Source organism: Giraffa tippelskirchi, chromosome 1 (genome assembly GCF_054371585.1).
Source record: "Giraffa tippelskirchi isolate mGirTip1 chromosome 1, T2T-mGirTip1v1.2.pri, whole genome shotgun sequence".
In the NCBI taxonomy this organism is placed as follows: Eukaryota; Metazoa; Chordata; class Mammalia; order Artiodactyla; family Giraffidae; genus Giraffa; species Giraffa tippelskirchi.
The window spans coordinates 173,811,884-173,824,362 of record NC_137275.1 but is presented as its reverse complement, the minus strand read 5'-3'; the positions used below and the strand labels follow the sequence as shown (position 1 = coordinate 173,824,362).

General features: G+C 40.7%; 1 protein-coding gene across 37 annotated transcripts in view; it reads right to left on the bottom strand.

Moving 5' to 3' along the window:
• Positions 1–12,479, bottom strand: part of TLE4 (TLE family member 4, transcriptional corepressor) — a 275,661-nt gene that overhangs the window by 139,385 nt on the left and 123,797 nt on the right. For 33 of the 37 annotated variants that reach the window (XR_014058552.1, XR_014058551.1, XR_014058563.1 and 30 more), the window contains 3 exons: positions 2,594–2,713; positions 1,567–1,620; positions 921–1,073 (listed from right to left, as the gene is read on the bottom strand). Coding sequence is in view for 23 of the 37 variants with exons in the window: in XM_081506144.1 (XP_081362270.1) it covers positions 921–1,073; positions 1,567–1,620; positions 2,594–2,713 (327 nt within the window). In the remaining 14 variants the exon portion in view is untranslated. The remainder of the gene's footprint in view (positions 1–920; positions 1,074–1,566; positions 1,621–2,593; positions 2,714–12,479) is intronic. The other 4 variants (XM_081506358.1, XM_081506366.1, XM_081506355.1 and 1 more) reach the window with 2 other exon arrangements.

Genomic DNA, 12,479 nt, shown 5'->3' with positions numbered 1-12,479 from the left:
TACCAGACACAGCCTCCAAATTTGCAGACAAACTGAGGAATTTTCTTTCTTTCAGCTGTGAATTCAAAAGGCTATTTGAAAACCAAATTTTTTTAACGACTATGTTATAAGGAAATAACTGGTGAGGAAAAAGGAAGACACATCACATAAAAATGCAATTAACTACACAGCCACAAAAGATGGGGCTACAGGAAGATTATCCTGACTTGCAAGCAGTTTCATTTTTTGCATTTGTGATTTGTGGTGTGACTCAAGACAGACTTTTATAAATGACAGATTACTTTTTAGTTAAGAAGGGAAAATTATTGCAGTCATACATAGCTTGGTAATTCAAACAAAGCTAGCAACAAAATCACATCCAAGCCAAAAACTACATTTACCATAAACCACAGATGACAAAACCATCTCTGTAACCCCCATGTGTATATCTTCATCTTCACTGAAACACATTTCACTACATTTCCCCATGTCCTTCCCCATTCTTACAAAAAGACTCACAAAACAAACATCTATCACCGACAAGTCAGTGAGCCCACTCTGTTCCAAAGTACCTTTGTCAATTAAACTTGAATACTGAACATATACATATACTTAGTGATCAAAGTCCTATGGAAAAATGAAGAAAAATAAAATTTTAGAATTAATTAAAACTTAACATCTGGAAACAGGCAATGCAAAGAAAGACAGTGAAAGCGAGCAAAGTGTCAGTCACTCGGTCGTGTCCAAGTCTTTGCAACCACCCAGGCTCCTCTGTCCATGGGATTCTCCAAGCAAGAATACTGCAGTGGGTTGCCATGCGCTCCTGGGAATCTTCCTGACCCAGGGATCAAACTCATGTCTCTTGTCTCCTGCATTGGCAGGTAGGTTCTTTACCACTAGTGCCTCCTGGGAAACCCCAAGAAAAATGAACAACTGCTTACAAGGCTAAGTTCTTTGGATTTGGAGGAAGGAGTACTGCTGGAGGATGCAATCGAAGCTGGACTGATGGGGGCATCTTTCTTGAGCAGGCGTGTCTTGTCCAGGCCGTTCTCTCTCGGGGAATGTGCTGGGCTCCCTCGAGGTGATGATGGATCCTACAAAGGAACATCAACGGTATCAAATACAGCACAGCACATTCACAATGCCAGAGTACTTGGTGTGGACGTTTCAAGCCAAAAGTCTTCAATAGCTTAGGAGTGAAAAATGTTCTGGAACAGACTATAAGACTCATCAAATTGCTGTAGAAAATATTCAGTATTGAGGTCAATGAAAATACTACAAAATTTATCATACTTATTTTAAAACAGCAACAAAAATAAAAACTCTACAAATTTGCAAGTAACTTGTCAAGGAGACCTGTAGACTGACCACAGATGTCTGGTGTGCATTCCTGTTGGTAACAGAACATACGTGCACTTCATAGACAAGAGTAACAATAAAAAAGGATGTGTGATACACAAATTTTTCAGATAAACAAATTGTGGGTCCCTTTAGAAATTAAGAAAACACTGTGGACACTAATTGTTGGGACACTAGTCATTGTTATAACTGGGTAAGAACAGGAAGTCAAATGAGCCACAAACATACCTCATTGGAAACGTCAACCACCAAGTTGTCATCACTCTTCTCACCATCGCTGTCCTGCATTGATAATTGAGAAGCATTATCTCCTCCCCCAGCAAAACAAAAAAGCAGCCAGATTTACCCTAGGTGAAGTCCAGAGTAATTAATTTTTCACAGTTTATAAAAACGAACTGCACCAAACAGTGCTAAACACTTTACAATGTACTGTGTTCTTTACTCTTCGTGATGATGCTATGAGGTAGGTAATAGGATGATTCCATTTTAGTTGAAAAAAGTCAAAGCTTATGGCTTGTTAGTCTAGAGTATCAGGTGCCACCTGGCCTGCCCATGCTACATAATCCAGCTTAAAAATGGGCAGGATTGTTTTGTCAGTGTCTTTCAAAGACTGGGTAAGAAGTCAGAATTTTGAATTTGGGAGGTTTCACACGAAAATTCAAGTTCTTGGCTTCTTTTGAGCCTGCACTCTTGCAGGGCACCAGCACCAGAAGTGGAACGTGGTCAGCGTGCCTTCACACCAGGGAGTCCCATCCCGCTTGCTCCCTTCACTGATCTGAAGCACCAGTCACTGAAGGGAAATGAGCTTTGGTCCATGCTAGGAACACATCTGGATGTCTCTGGAAGTAACATTCCACCAAAACGTGCTACATTCCTCAGCACAGGAGGTCATCCAATCATTTTAACAGGTTGCCTGTGATTTCACATTTTCCCTTAACATTTCTAGCTGGCCACAGAAAATTCAACCACCTTGAAATTTATGGAGGGAAGCAAATACACCTAACAGAAATAATACGGAACACAAGTCCTCTATCGGTTGCCAGATGAAACGCTGTTTCCTGGCTCACTCACCTGCACACACAGGCCTTCAGGCAGCCAATTGACACTCAGCTACAACTGTGTTCACTATTTTTCTCTCTTACAATGTTGTTATCTTGTGGTCTAGTTTTGGTTGGTAATATTAAGAGGGTAAAAAGGCTGTTGATTAAAAAGCAAGATAAACTGCCTCCCCCAAAGCAAAGGTGAGTGAACCTACATAACGAGCTGCAATCTCCTTTTCTTCAGTTTTCTGCTTTTTGCTATCAGAGGAATAGTCTGTGGAGTTTCTGTGCTTCTCAGCACCTCGGAAACTGGCTGATGGGGATACCGAAGAGCTCTGGAATTAGAAAGGGAAGCAGAATTGAGAGATGACCAGTCATTTAACCCTGTCATTTTTTAAAATCACATGACTTTACTTCCTTTTTGCTCTTAGTATACGCTCACCAAGCTGTTAAGAAGAGACAGGCCTCCCTCCACCCACTCTGGGTTGATGTGTGCGTGCGTGCTAAGTCACTTCAGTCATGTCAGACTCTATGCGCCCCCATGGACTGTAGCCTGCTGGGCTCCTCTGTCCATGGGATTTTCCAGGCAAGAATACTGGAACGGGTTGCCATTTCTTCCTCCAGGGGATCTTCCCTACACAAGGATTGAACCTGCATCTCTTACATCTCCTGCATTGACAGATGGGTTTTTTACCACTAGTGCCACCTGGGAAGCCCACTCTGGGTCAGTACAGCTATGAAAAGATCACTCCCTAGTGGTCAGATGTGATGATGGCAACTCCTCCACTAGGTCCAGAGGCAGGGGTGCAGGGTGGGAGTTTAGAGGAGGAAGACTGAGGACTAGGTAAGTGGGTTCCCATTGATAGGGGATGAATAACTCTAAACCCTTCCTTCCTGTATCAGTCCATCTCAAGGTTATGATTACTCTAAATGTAGGAACCCAGCATGGTAACTACTGCTACTCAAACATTCACTATTATGTTTGGTGGCAGAAAAGACGGCAGGCATTATCCATTAAAGGCTGAAGACAGAAGCAAAACACTACAAGTCAAACAATTTCATGATGTGTACTGATAGCTTCTTGACTCTCATCTATGCCCACTGAGTTCCAATCCTCATTCCCAGGCCGTAAGACTTGCTTCAGTGCTTCTGCTTTGCTTTCCTACCATGACCCAATGCAATCAGGCTTTTACAACCATTATGCCATTGAACTCATGCACACAAACACCATCTGTGAGCTACCACCTACCAATTTAATGCCAACCCCTATATCTAGTTTTTCCCCTTTCCAGTCTATCCTCCACATTTCTGGGATTCTCAAACAAATCTCTTGCCAGAGATTCTCATCCTTCCTTAAAAATGACAAACAGTGTCCCACTGTCCACAGGGGAAATAAAAAACCCCAACTTCTAAGTATAGCTGTCTTTCAAAGCCCTTCACTCTCTGCCCCAATTCAGCCCAGGCCTGGTCTCAGAGCTCTCAGCATGTTGCTGTTCCACCTTATCCCGTGCCCGTTGTCACTGCACTGGGAGCCTTTATCTTTTTTTCCCCCGGCTTTCAAGAATGTCCTTTCTCTCAGTATCTTCCCTTTGAAACCCTCCTTCATCATTCTTAAGAACCAGCTCTAACTTCACTGTTCGATACTCCCTCAGACACTGTCAGGCAGAATCCATCACTCTTTGTGTCCCTAACGTTTTATTCACCCAACAGTGGAGCACTCGCAGTCAGTTGATACCTATGTGTTTACAAGGTCCTTCCCACTCCAGGCTGCGGATCCCTGGTGGTGGGGGCACCCAGCACAATGAATGGCACTGAGCTGCCAGGAAATTTTTTTTATGAACAGAAATGACTGCACAACCCCTCTGCACATCTCAATCGTAATCCAAAATTCATGTGGTACATTCCTTTCCAGAGGGTCCCTTGGCTGAACAAATCATACGAGGTCATTCAGTAGAGTAGGATCTGAGGCATGATGCCCCTTAGGTCTCGCAACGTGGCGGCTCCGTCCATTCTTCTCCTTACTCCATCATATACTTCTACACCCCTTCGTCCTACTAATGTGGTGTTTTACAACAAGAAGAAAAATGAGTGTATGATTCACTGAGTCTTTTGATTCTGATACTCTCCACTGAACATTACTGCTACTCTGTCAAAAAGGAAAAACTGATTTTTAAACAATGACAAAATATTTTCTTAAAAATTAATACTAAATGGTAATGTTTATTTATTGGCACACATGTACAAATAGGTTTTTCTTTTTAAACTAGCTGTTTCAGGAACTGTGGGTAGCACTTTATTTGTGAATTTTACTGTAGAACACAGTTCTACATGTTGGAGTTTCCTGGTACAATGATGAAGTAGTTAATTACCACTAGCATTTAAAGGTTAAGCTGAACAATAGGCACTGGGGCAATCAGCAATGTTCTAATAACATAATTGCTCTAGAATCAAATTGGACTTGGCACGGACTCTCATCATGAATCTAACAAGTCTACCATTCTGCCACTGGAAGGCTATTTGGACTTTTGCTAGACATGTGAACAGGAGAAATTGAATACTGATAAAGACAAAAATCACGATTTTACAACAAAAGCTTATTTTTATTTCTCTGTTATTTTAAAAGCTTAGCCAGTTTAGGTACTTCCCTAACTTATTACATAAGAAACTTACCAGAGTTGCATTATTATGCTTTATAAAACTACAAACTTAGAAACATTAAACACAGATCTTTCTTCCTTACAGTTGGATCATGTAAATATAGTAGCAAATTTGTTATGAACAAAGAGTCACACTGAGAAAGCAGTGGCTGATTTGGAGAGGGCAAAATATCTTAAATGTGAATGGTTAGTAAAAACTTCTAAAAAGTAAAACTAATAACCTAGAATTAAAAAACAGAAATTTAATTTTAAAAAGTAAACATATATTGGTATATTGAAAAAAAGAACGTAGATGTCTAATAAAAGATAAAGAGGAGGGAAACAAAGTGAAAATAAGAAAAAATAATAAAATATTTGAATCGTATTACATGGAAATCCTAACTGCTTTGGTAATAAAAGAGAAGCTTTAAAGTCAGTTATTCCTAACATTATAAATCACATTAGCTCAAAACGAGAAAAATTCTAGGTCCTAGTCTGAAATCCAGCCTGTGTACTAAGGCTATTATCGATCAAGTCAGTTGCAAAACTGCTACTCTAACTGTAGTTCATTCAGTGCAGGAATTAGTTTGGGTCAGGGACACTCAGGGGGAATTTGTCTATGATGGTGGGGGTGGGGAGGATAGAGAAGACAGGCTTAAAGCCAGGTAAGACCCTTTACTGATGTCATAACCAAAGCCCTCCAGCAACTGAAAAGGGTGGCCCCACCCCTTCATCATGACTCTTCTGTCACCTCAAGATCAAAGATGACCAAGTATGAGAAAGAGTTCTATAAAGTATTCCTCCACCCTCAAAGAGGTGGTGGTGTTATAATCAGCTAATTATAATAACAGGTAGCACAGATTTTACCAGCAGGCAAGAGCGTCTCTCTGGAGTCAGACTGCCTGGGTTAAAAATCTTCTACTTAATAGCCCTGTAGCCTCGGGGATGTTGTTCAGTCTCAGTCTGTAGTCAACAATACCCCACCCACTTTCTCAACCAGGGTGTTCTGAAGGCTAAGGGAAAGAAGCCACATAAAGCATCAGGCACAGTCCCTAGCAAATAACTGAGCTTCCACATTATTTACTGCGGAGTTAGTGTGGATCTTCTATTTGAAGCCTCACGTAAGGACTATTCTAAGCATTTGTGTAGAGCTTCCAAGGGGGCACAGTGGTGAAGAATCCACCTGCCAACTGTAGGAGATGCAAGAGACATGGGTTTCATCCCTGGGTCAAGAAGATCCCCTGGAATATGGAAATGGGAACCTGCTGCAGCATTCTTGCCTGGAAAATCACACGAGCAGAGGAGCCTGGTGGGATACAGTCCATGGGGTCACAAAGAGTCAGACAGACTAAGCACCCAGGCACACAACAAAAAGCATTTAGGTAGCACTGTCTCTTAGCACAGATATGCAGATGGCCCATAATGATAGGGCTCCAATAGGCTGCTACTAACTAAAACACATCTCCTTTCAACAATCACAATAAGGTTTTGGTGTAATACTTCAGGCAAGACTATAAATACCACTTCCACACTGGACTTTCTAATTTGACTTCAAATGCACTTCAAGCTAACTTTGCTTTCCAGTGGCACAGGTGCAGTGCTCAGATGTCCCTGCCAACTTACAAAATCCCAACCGGCAAGAATATGCCAAAGGTCGAGCAGACAAACATGATCAAGAACTCTAAAACTCATGTTATGGTTTGTTTGCTCATTAGCTGCAACTTTCAGATACCCCATCTACTTGGTACCAAAGGGTAAATCCACTTTCAAACACATAAAGAGGATAATGACAGGACAGAAGGAACCATGAAAATCTGGCCAGGGTGACCACAAGTCCTGGACTGTCCCCACTTTACATCTAACAAAGAGACCTAAAGAGAGGTCTCTTTACTCTCAAAACCAGACCACTTTAGAGGATGAATATACTGCTACTCTTAACTGTAGTTTTTTCAGCACAGGAATTAGTTTAGGTCAGGGCAATTCAGGGGAAGTTTGTTCATGGCAGTAAGGATGGGGAGGACAGAGAAGTCAGGCCCAAGAGCCTTGGTGACTCTTTACTGATGCCATGATCAAGGTCCTCAATTATCACTTCCTCTGAAAAAGACTGATGTCTCAGAAACAGATTACCGGTGACTTTCTTGACTACACAAAGGCCAGAGTACTGCTGGAGATCAGGAGGGGCTCCACCCACCCCTCCTTCCAAGCAGAAGGGCCTTCAGGAGGAGCCCTACCATCCCAGTCACACAGACTCAAGCGTGGCTCCTAGTCCTTAGAGCATTTCATGGTTGTGAAACAATTTCAACAAGTTCTGAAGCAAAGGGAATATTCTGAATAAACTTCTATACCAAACTAACCATACCATCTCCCAACACGTTTCTGATTGAGGTTTTATTGTACAGAAACATTATGCAAAATGTTTCTTTTCCTGTTCACAGAGCTCTTTTTAACTAACATTTTAACATTTCTTATCTCATTTATAAAGAAATAACCAGGAGAGACAGAGAAAATAATCCTCAAACGGGAAAACTTAAGTATAAAACTTTAAAATGAAATGTATTTGATCAAAACATACATGTCTTACATACTGACTCATAACACATGCAAATTTATGTAAACTAGCTTAAAATTTATAGCATCCTGGTAGTGAAAAGCCTGAATATGGTAGGGCTCTAAGCCAGTCACTGGTTGTCAGTTTACTGCTCATTACAGTAAGACTTCTTTTTTAATAACCTGCCTGATTAAGGAAGCCATTAAAAACACAATCTGTATATAACCCTTATGGAACTTGCTTTTTTTCAAATTAACATAAATCAAAATTCACCTTCAAAAATGACTAGGACTTTCAGAAGACTGCCCTCATTAAACAAGATTTAATATAATCTCCATGTAAAGTAATGAGTCAGTTCGTAATAAATGTTTCACCTTCTGTAACATTTTGTGAACAACACGTTCTTTTAAAATGGTCTACTGTCCTCTTTGTCTTTCTGCCTCTCTCCTGGTAAGAAAAACTTGATTCAAGATTCTTTTGCAGATAATCAAAATTCCATCAAATCAGAGGAATAAATAAGAAGAGAGGCAGTAACCATGATGGTCATGCTATGGGTACCCAAGTCAAACAGCTACGGGTTGGAGGCCATTTGCTGTGTGACCTTGGACAAGTTACTGAACCTCTCCAAGCTTCCATTTCCAGTGGGCAAAACGAGGGTATCAGGAGCTCCTCCTTAAAAGGTGGCTGTGAGGATTAGGGGAAATTACGTGTTATGAACTGTTTGCAGCTCCATGAAAAGCTATTACCTCTTTGGTAATGCAGAAAACAGCACACAATCCATTTAGTTCACGTATGGACTCATTTGACAAGTTATTTACTGAAGACCCACTAAGTACAAAACACAAAGATGAATGAAATACCTCCCCTGCCCTCCAGTAGGGTTCCATGAGTTAAAAAACACTTAGGATACACAGAAATCCTACATATTTTCTCCTTCATGCAGCAGAATCTATAGCAATTCAATACTTAGTCATTCATGTTTTGCTTCCAAGGTTTCAGCATTATGTATTACTTGGTTAGGAAAAAAACGCCATAATAATTTATAAGGTATCAATAAAACTGATTTTAAATTAGAACATTATCTTGATGTCCTCTTGGGGTTTCTGGACTGTTATTTCCTCTTCCTGGAATAAAGCTGTTGGCTCCACCCCAGAAATTTCATTAAAGACAGCTACTTTAGCTGGCCAGCTAAGCTGCTGGGCATGATGCTTTGACACCAAAGGTACAGGTTTTATACAAGCACCTAAGCTTCCTCTCTTGATAGCCACTGTCTGCATGGGGTCCAAATTGTAGGTCACATGTGGAAGCAACTGGGGAGATGAGAGGGGCCAAATACATTCCATGACCACTGATGGAGACAGTCCAAAGCACAGGATGAATTTATTACCAGAGATGGCACAGGATGAAAAACCTCCCAGAAACCATAATAAAAATTACCAAGTACACACAAATATTGCAAAGAAGTCACAAATGTCTTTTAAACTGTCCAATCACCCCAAAATCACTTCATGCCCTTCAAATTTAATGACCTGCCTCAAGGCTTGCAAGACCTAATATTCCTATGTGCATCTGTCCTCCACCCAGAATTTGCTTCCCCTCATTTATGTAGATTCTATACATCTTATATGCAAACAGTACATAAATTAGTCACATGCAACTACCACCTTCTTCTGAGACTTTTTTTCAGTATCGTACCTACAAAATATATCATTCTCCAAATGCCTTATAATCAATGTTACTAGGTCTTACTCACAAATATGATGTGGTACATGAGTCTGATTGCCCTAAAAACAAATGTGGGGGAAGTGGCTGGCAAAATTTTCCTTCCTCAATTTTCTGGGAAGGGGAAATGGCTTTAGACCCATTCCTGTACTGTGTGCTCTGTTCTTGAATCAAAATATCAACACACTTCTAACAAATGCTTGGAAAGAAGGTGAAATAGGGTAGGTGCTCAGAGAAAAAAAGTGACTCAGATTTAAGACTTGGCAAGCTGTATCTTAATGAGCCAGAAGCCTCATTTAAGCAACTATTAAAATTTATTGGAAAAGAAAATCTTTTCATGTTGCTATTTTTTTCCAGTAAACTGTTTTAGTCTATTAGAAACGCTAAACATTTTTTTCCTCCAAAGAGTGTTAACTCCACAGAGCTTCATATATATTCTCATATATTATGTATGCAAATATACTCCATACAATATCAGAGGGCAATTCATTGACAACAGAGAAGGAAACGAGAGTGTATCAATTTAAAGGTAGGCTTCTTAACAGTTTCAAGGTTGCTAATCAGAAATGCAAAATCGAGGTCTTCTTCATACCACTTCAAAAGGGCAAAACAGTTTCAGTCATCACTTAGCCAATCTGGTTAACGTCCTTCATTAAAATATCAAAATGAACTATATTCGAGAACAGAACTAAGAGAAATATAATGTTAGCCATATGCTCCTTGGAAGAAAAGCTATGACCAACCTAGACAGCATATTAAAAAGCAGAGACATTACTTTGCCAACAAAGGTGTGTACAGTCAAAGCTAAGGTTTTTCCAGTAGTCATGTATGGATGTGAGAGCTGGACTATAAAGAAAGCTGACAGCCAAAGAATTGATGCTTTTAAATTGTGGTGTTGGAGAAGACTCTTGAGAGTCCCCTGGACTGCAAGGAGATCCAACCAGTCCATCCTAAAGGAAATCAGTCCTGAATATTCATCGGAAAGACTGATGCTAAAGCTGAAACTCCAATACTCTGGCCGCCTGATGCAAAGAAATGACTCACTGGAAAAGATTTAAGGGAGAAGAAGAAAGGGACAACAGAGGATGAGATGGTTGGGTGGCATTACCGACTCAATGGACATGAGTTTGAGCAAGCTCTGGGAGTTGGTGATGGACAGGGAAGCATGGCACGCTACAGTCCATGGGGTCACAGTCAGACAAGACTGAGCAACTGAACTGAACAGATATATGTATTTCCAACTTCCCTGGTGGCTCATTGGTAAAGAACTCGCCTACAGGAGACTAGGATATCATCCCTGGGTCAGGAAGATCTCCTGGAGAAGGAAATGGCAAACTGCTCCAGTATGCTTGGCTGGGAAATCCCATGGACAGAGAGGCCTGGTCAGCTATAGTCCATAGGAGTTGCAAAGAGTCACACACAACTTAACACACATGTACATACATGTATTTAATTTTTTTTTAGTAGCCAGAGTTTTACAAAATTTAAAAGAAACAGGTAAGACTAATTTTAATCAGATTAATTAAACCCAATGTATCAAAAAGTATCTCAACTTATAATCAATATCAAAGTTATTAATGAAACATTTAATTTTTTTAAGTCTTTAAAATCTGATGTGCATTTTATACTTACAGCATATTTCAGTTTGGACTGGCCACAGTCCTGGTATTCAATAACACACATGGCGTTTGGCTATCATTAGATGACAGAGGTCTGAAACTTCCTGAAGTCACAATAGGAATTAATCCCAATTAATACAAATTTCTGATCTTGCCACTGTCTACCTTCTCCAATCCAGTTGAAAGTCCCTTTCTCAGAGTATTGGACATTCCAAAATCTTTTATCCCTCAGTGCAGGCTTCTGCCAAGAATGCCCTTCCCTAACCTCTGAGCAGCTAGTATTTTTCCACTTTTTATTCCACCTTCTCAAGAAAAGGTCTTGCTGGTGACACAATACAACAAGATGCCTCCCATAAATCTCTATCGTAGTCCCTTGTTTACTTCCTTCCTAGCATCTGTATCACAGCCATTCAGTTCAGTTCAGTAACTCAGTTGTATCCAACTCTTTGTGACCCCCATGGACTGCAGCACGCCAGGCTTAGCTTTCCATCACCAACTCCCAGAGCTTGCTCAAACTCATGTCCATCAAGTCGGTGATGCCATGCAATCATCTCATCCTCTGTTGTCCACTTCTCCTCCTGCCTTCGATCATGCCCAGCATCAGGGTCTTTTCCAATGAGTCAGTCCTTTGCATCAGGTAGCCAAAGTATTGGAACTTCAGCTTCAGCATCAGTCCTTCCAATGAATATTCAGGACTGATTTCCTTTAGGATGGAGTGGATGAATCTCCTTGCTGTCCAAGGGACTCTCAAGAGTCTTCTCCAACACCACAGTTCAAAAGCACCAATTCTTCAGCACTCAGCTTTCTTTATAGTCCAACTTACATCCGTACATGACTACTGGAAAAACCACATCTTTGACTAGAAGGACCTTTGTTGGCAAAGTAATGTTCTCTGTTTTTTAATATCCTGTCTAGGTTGGTCATAGCTTTTCTTCCAAGGGGCAAGTGTCTTTTAATTCCATGGCTGTAGTTACCAACTGCAGTGTTTTTGGAGCCCCCAAAAATAAACACTCTCACTGTTTCCATTGTTTCCCCATCTATTTGCCATGAAGTGATGGGACCAGATGCCATGATTTTAGTTTCCTGAATGTTGAGTTTTCAGCCAATGTTTTCACTCTCCTCTTTCACTTTCATCAAGAGGCTCTTTAGTTCTTCTTTGTTTTCTGCCATAAGGGAGGTGTCATCTGCATATCTGAGGTTATTGTTATTTCTCCCAGCAATCTTGATTCCAGATTCTGCTTCATCCAGCCCAGTATTTCACATGATATACTCTACACAGAAGTTAAATAAGCAGGGTGACAACATACAGACTTGACGTACTCCTTTCCCGATTTGGAACCAGTCTGTTGTTCCATGTCCAGTTCTAACTGTTGCTTCTTGACCTGCATACAGATTTCTCAGGAGGCAGGTCACCTGGTCTGGTATTCCCATCTTCTTAATAATTTTCCACAGTTTGCTGTGCTCTACACAGTCAAAGGCTTTGGCGTAGTCAATAAAGCAGATGTTTTCCTGGAACTCTATTGCTTTTTCGATGATCCAACGAATGCAGGCAATTTGATCTCTGGTTCCTTTGCCT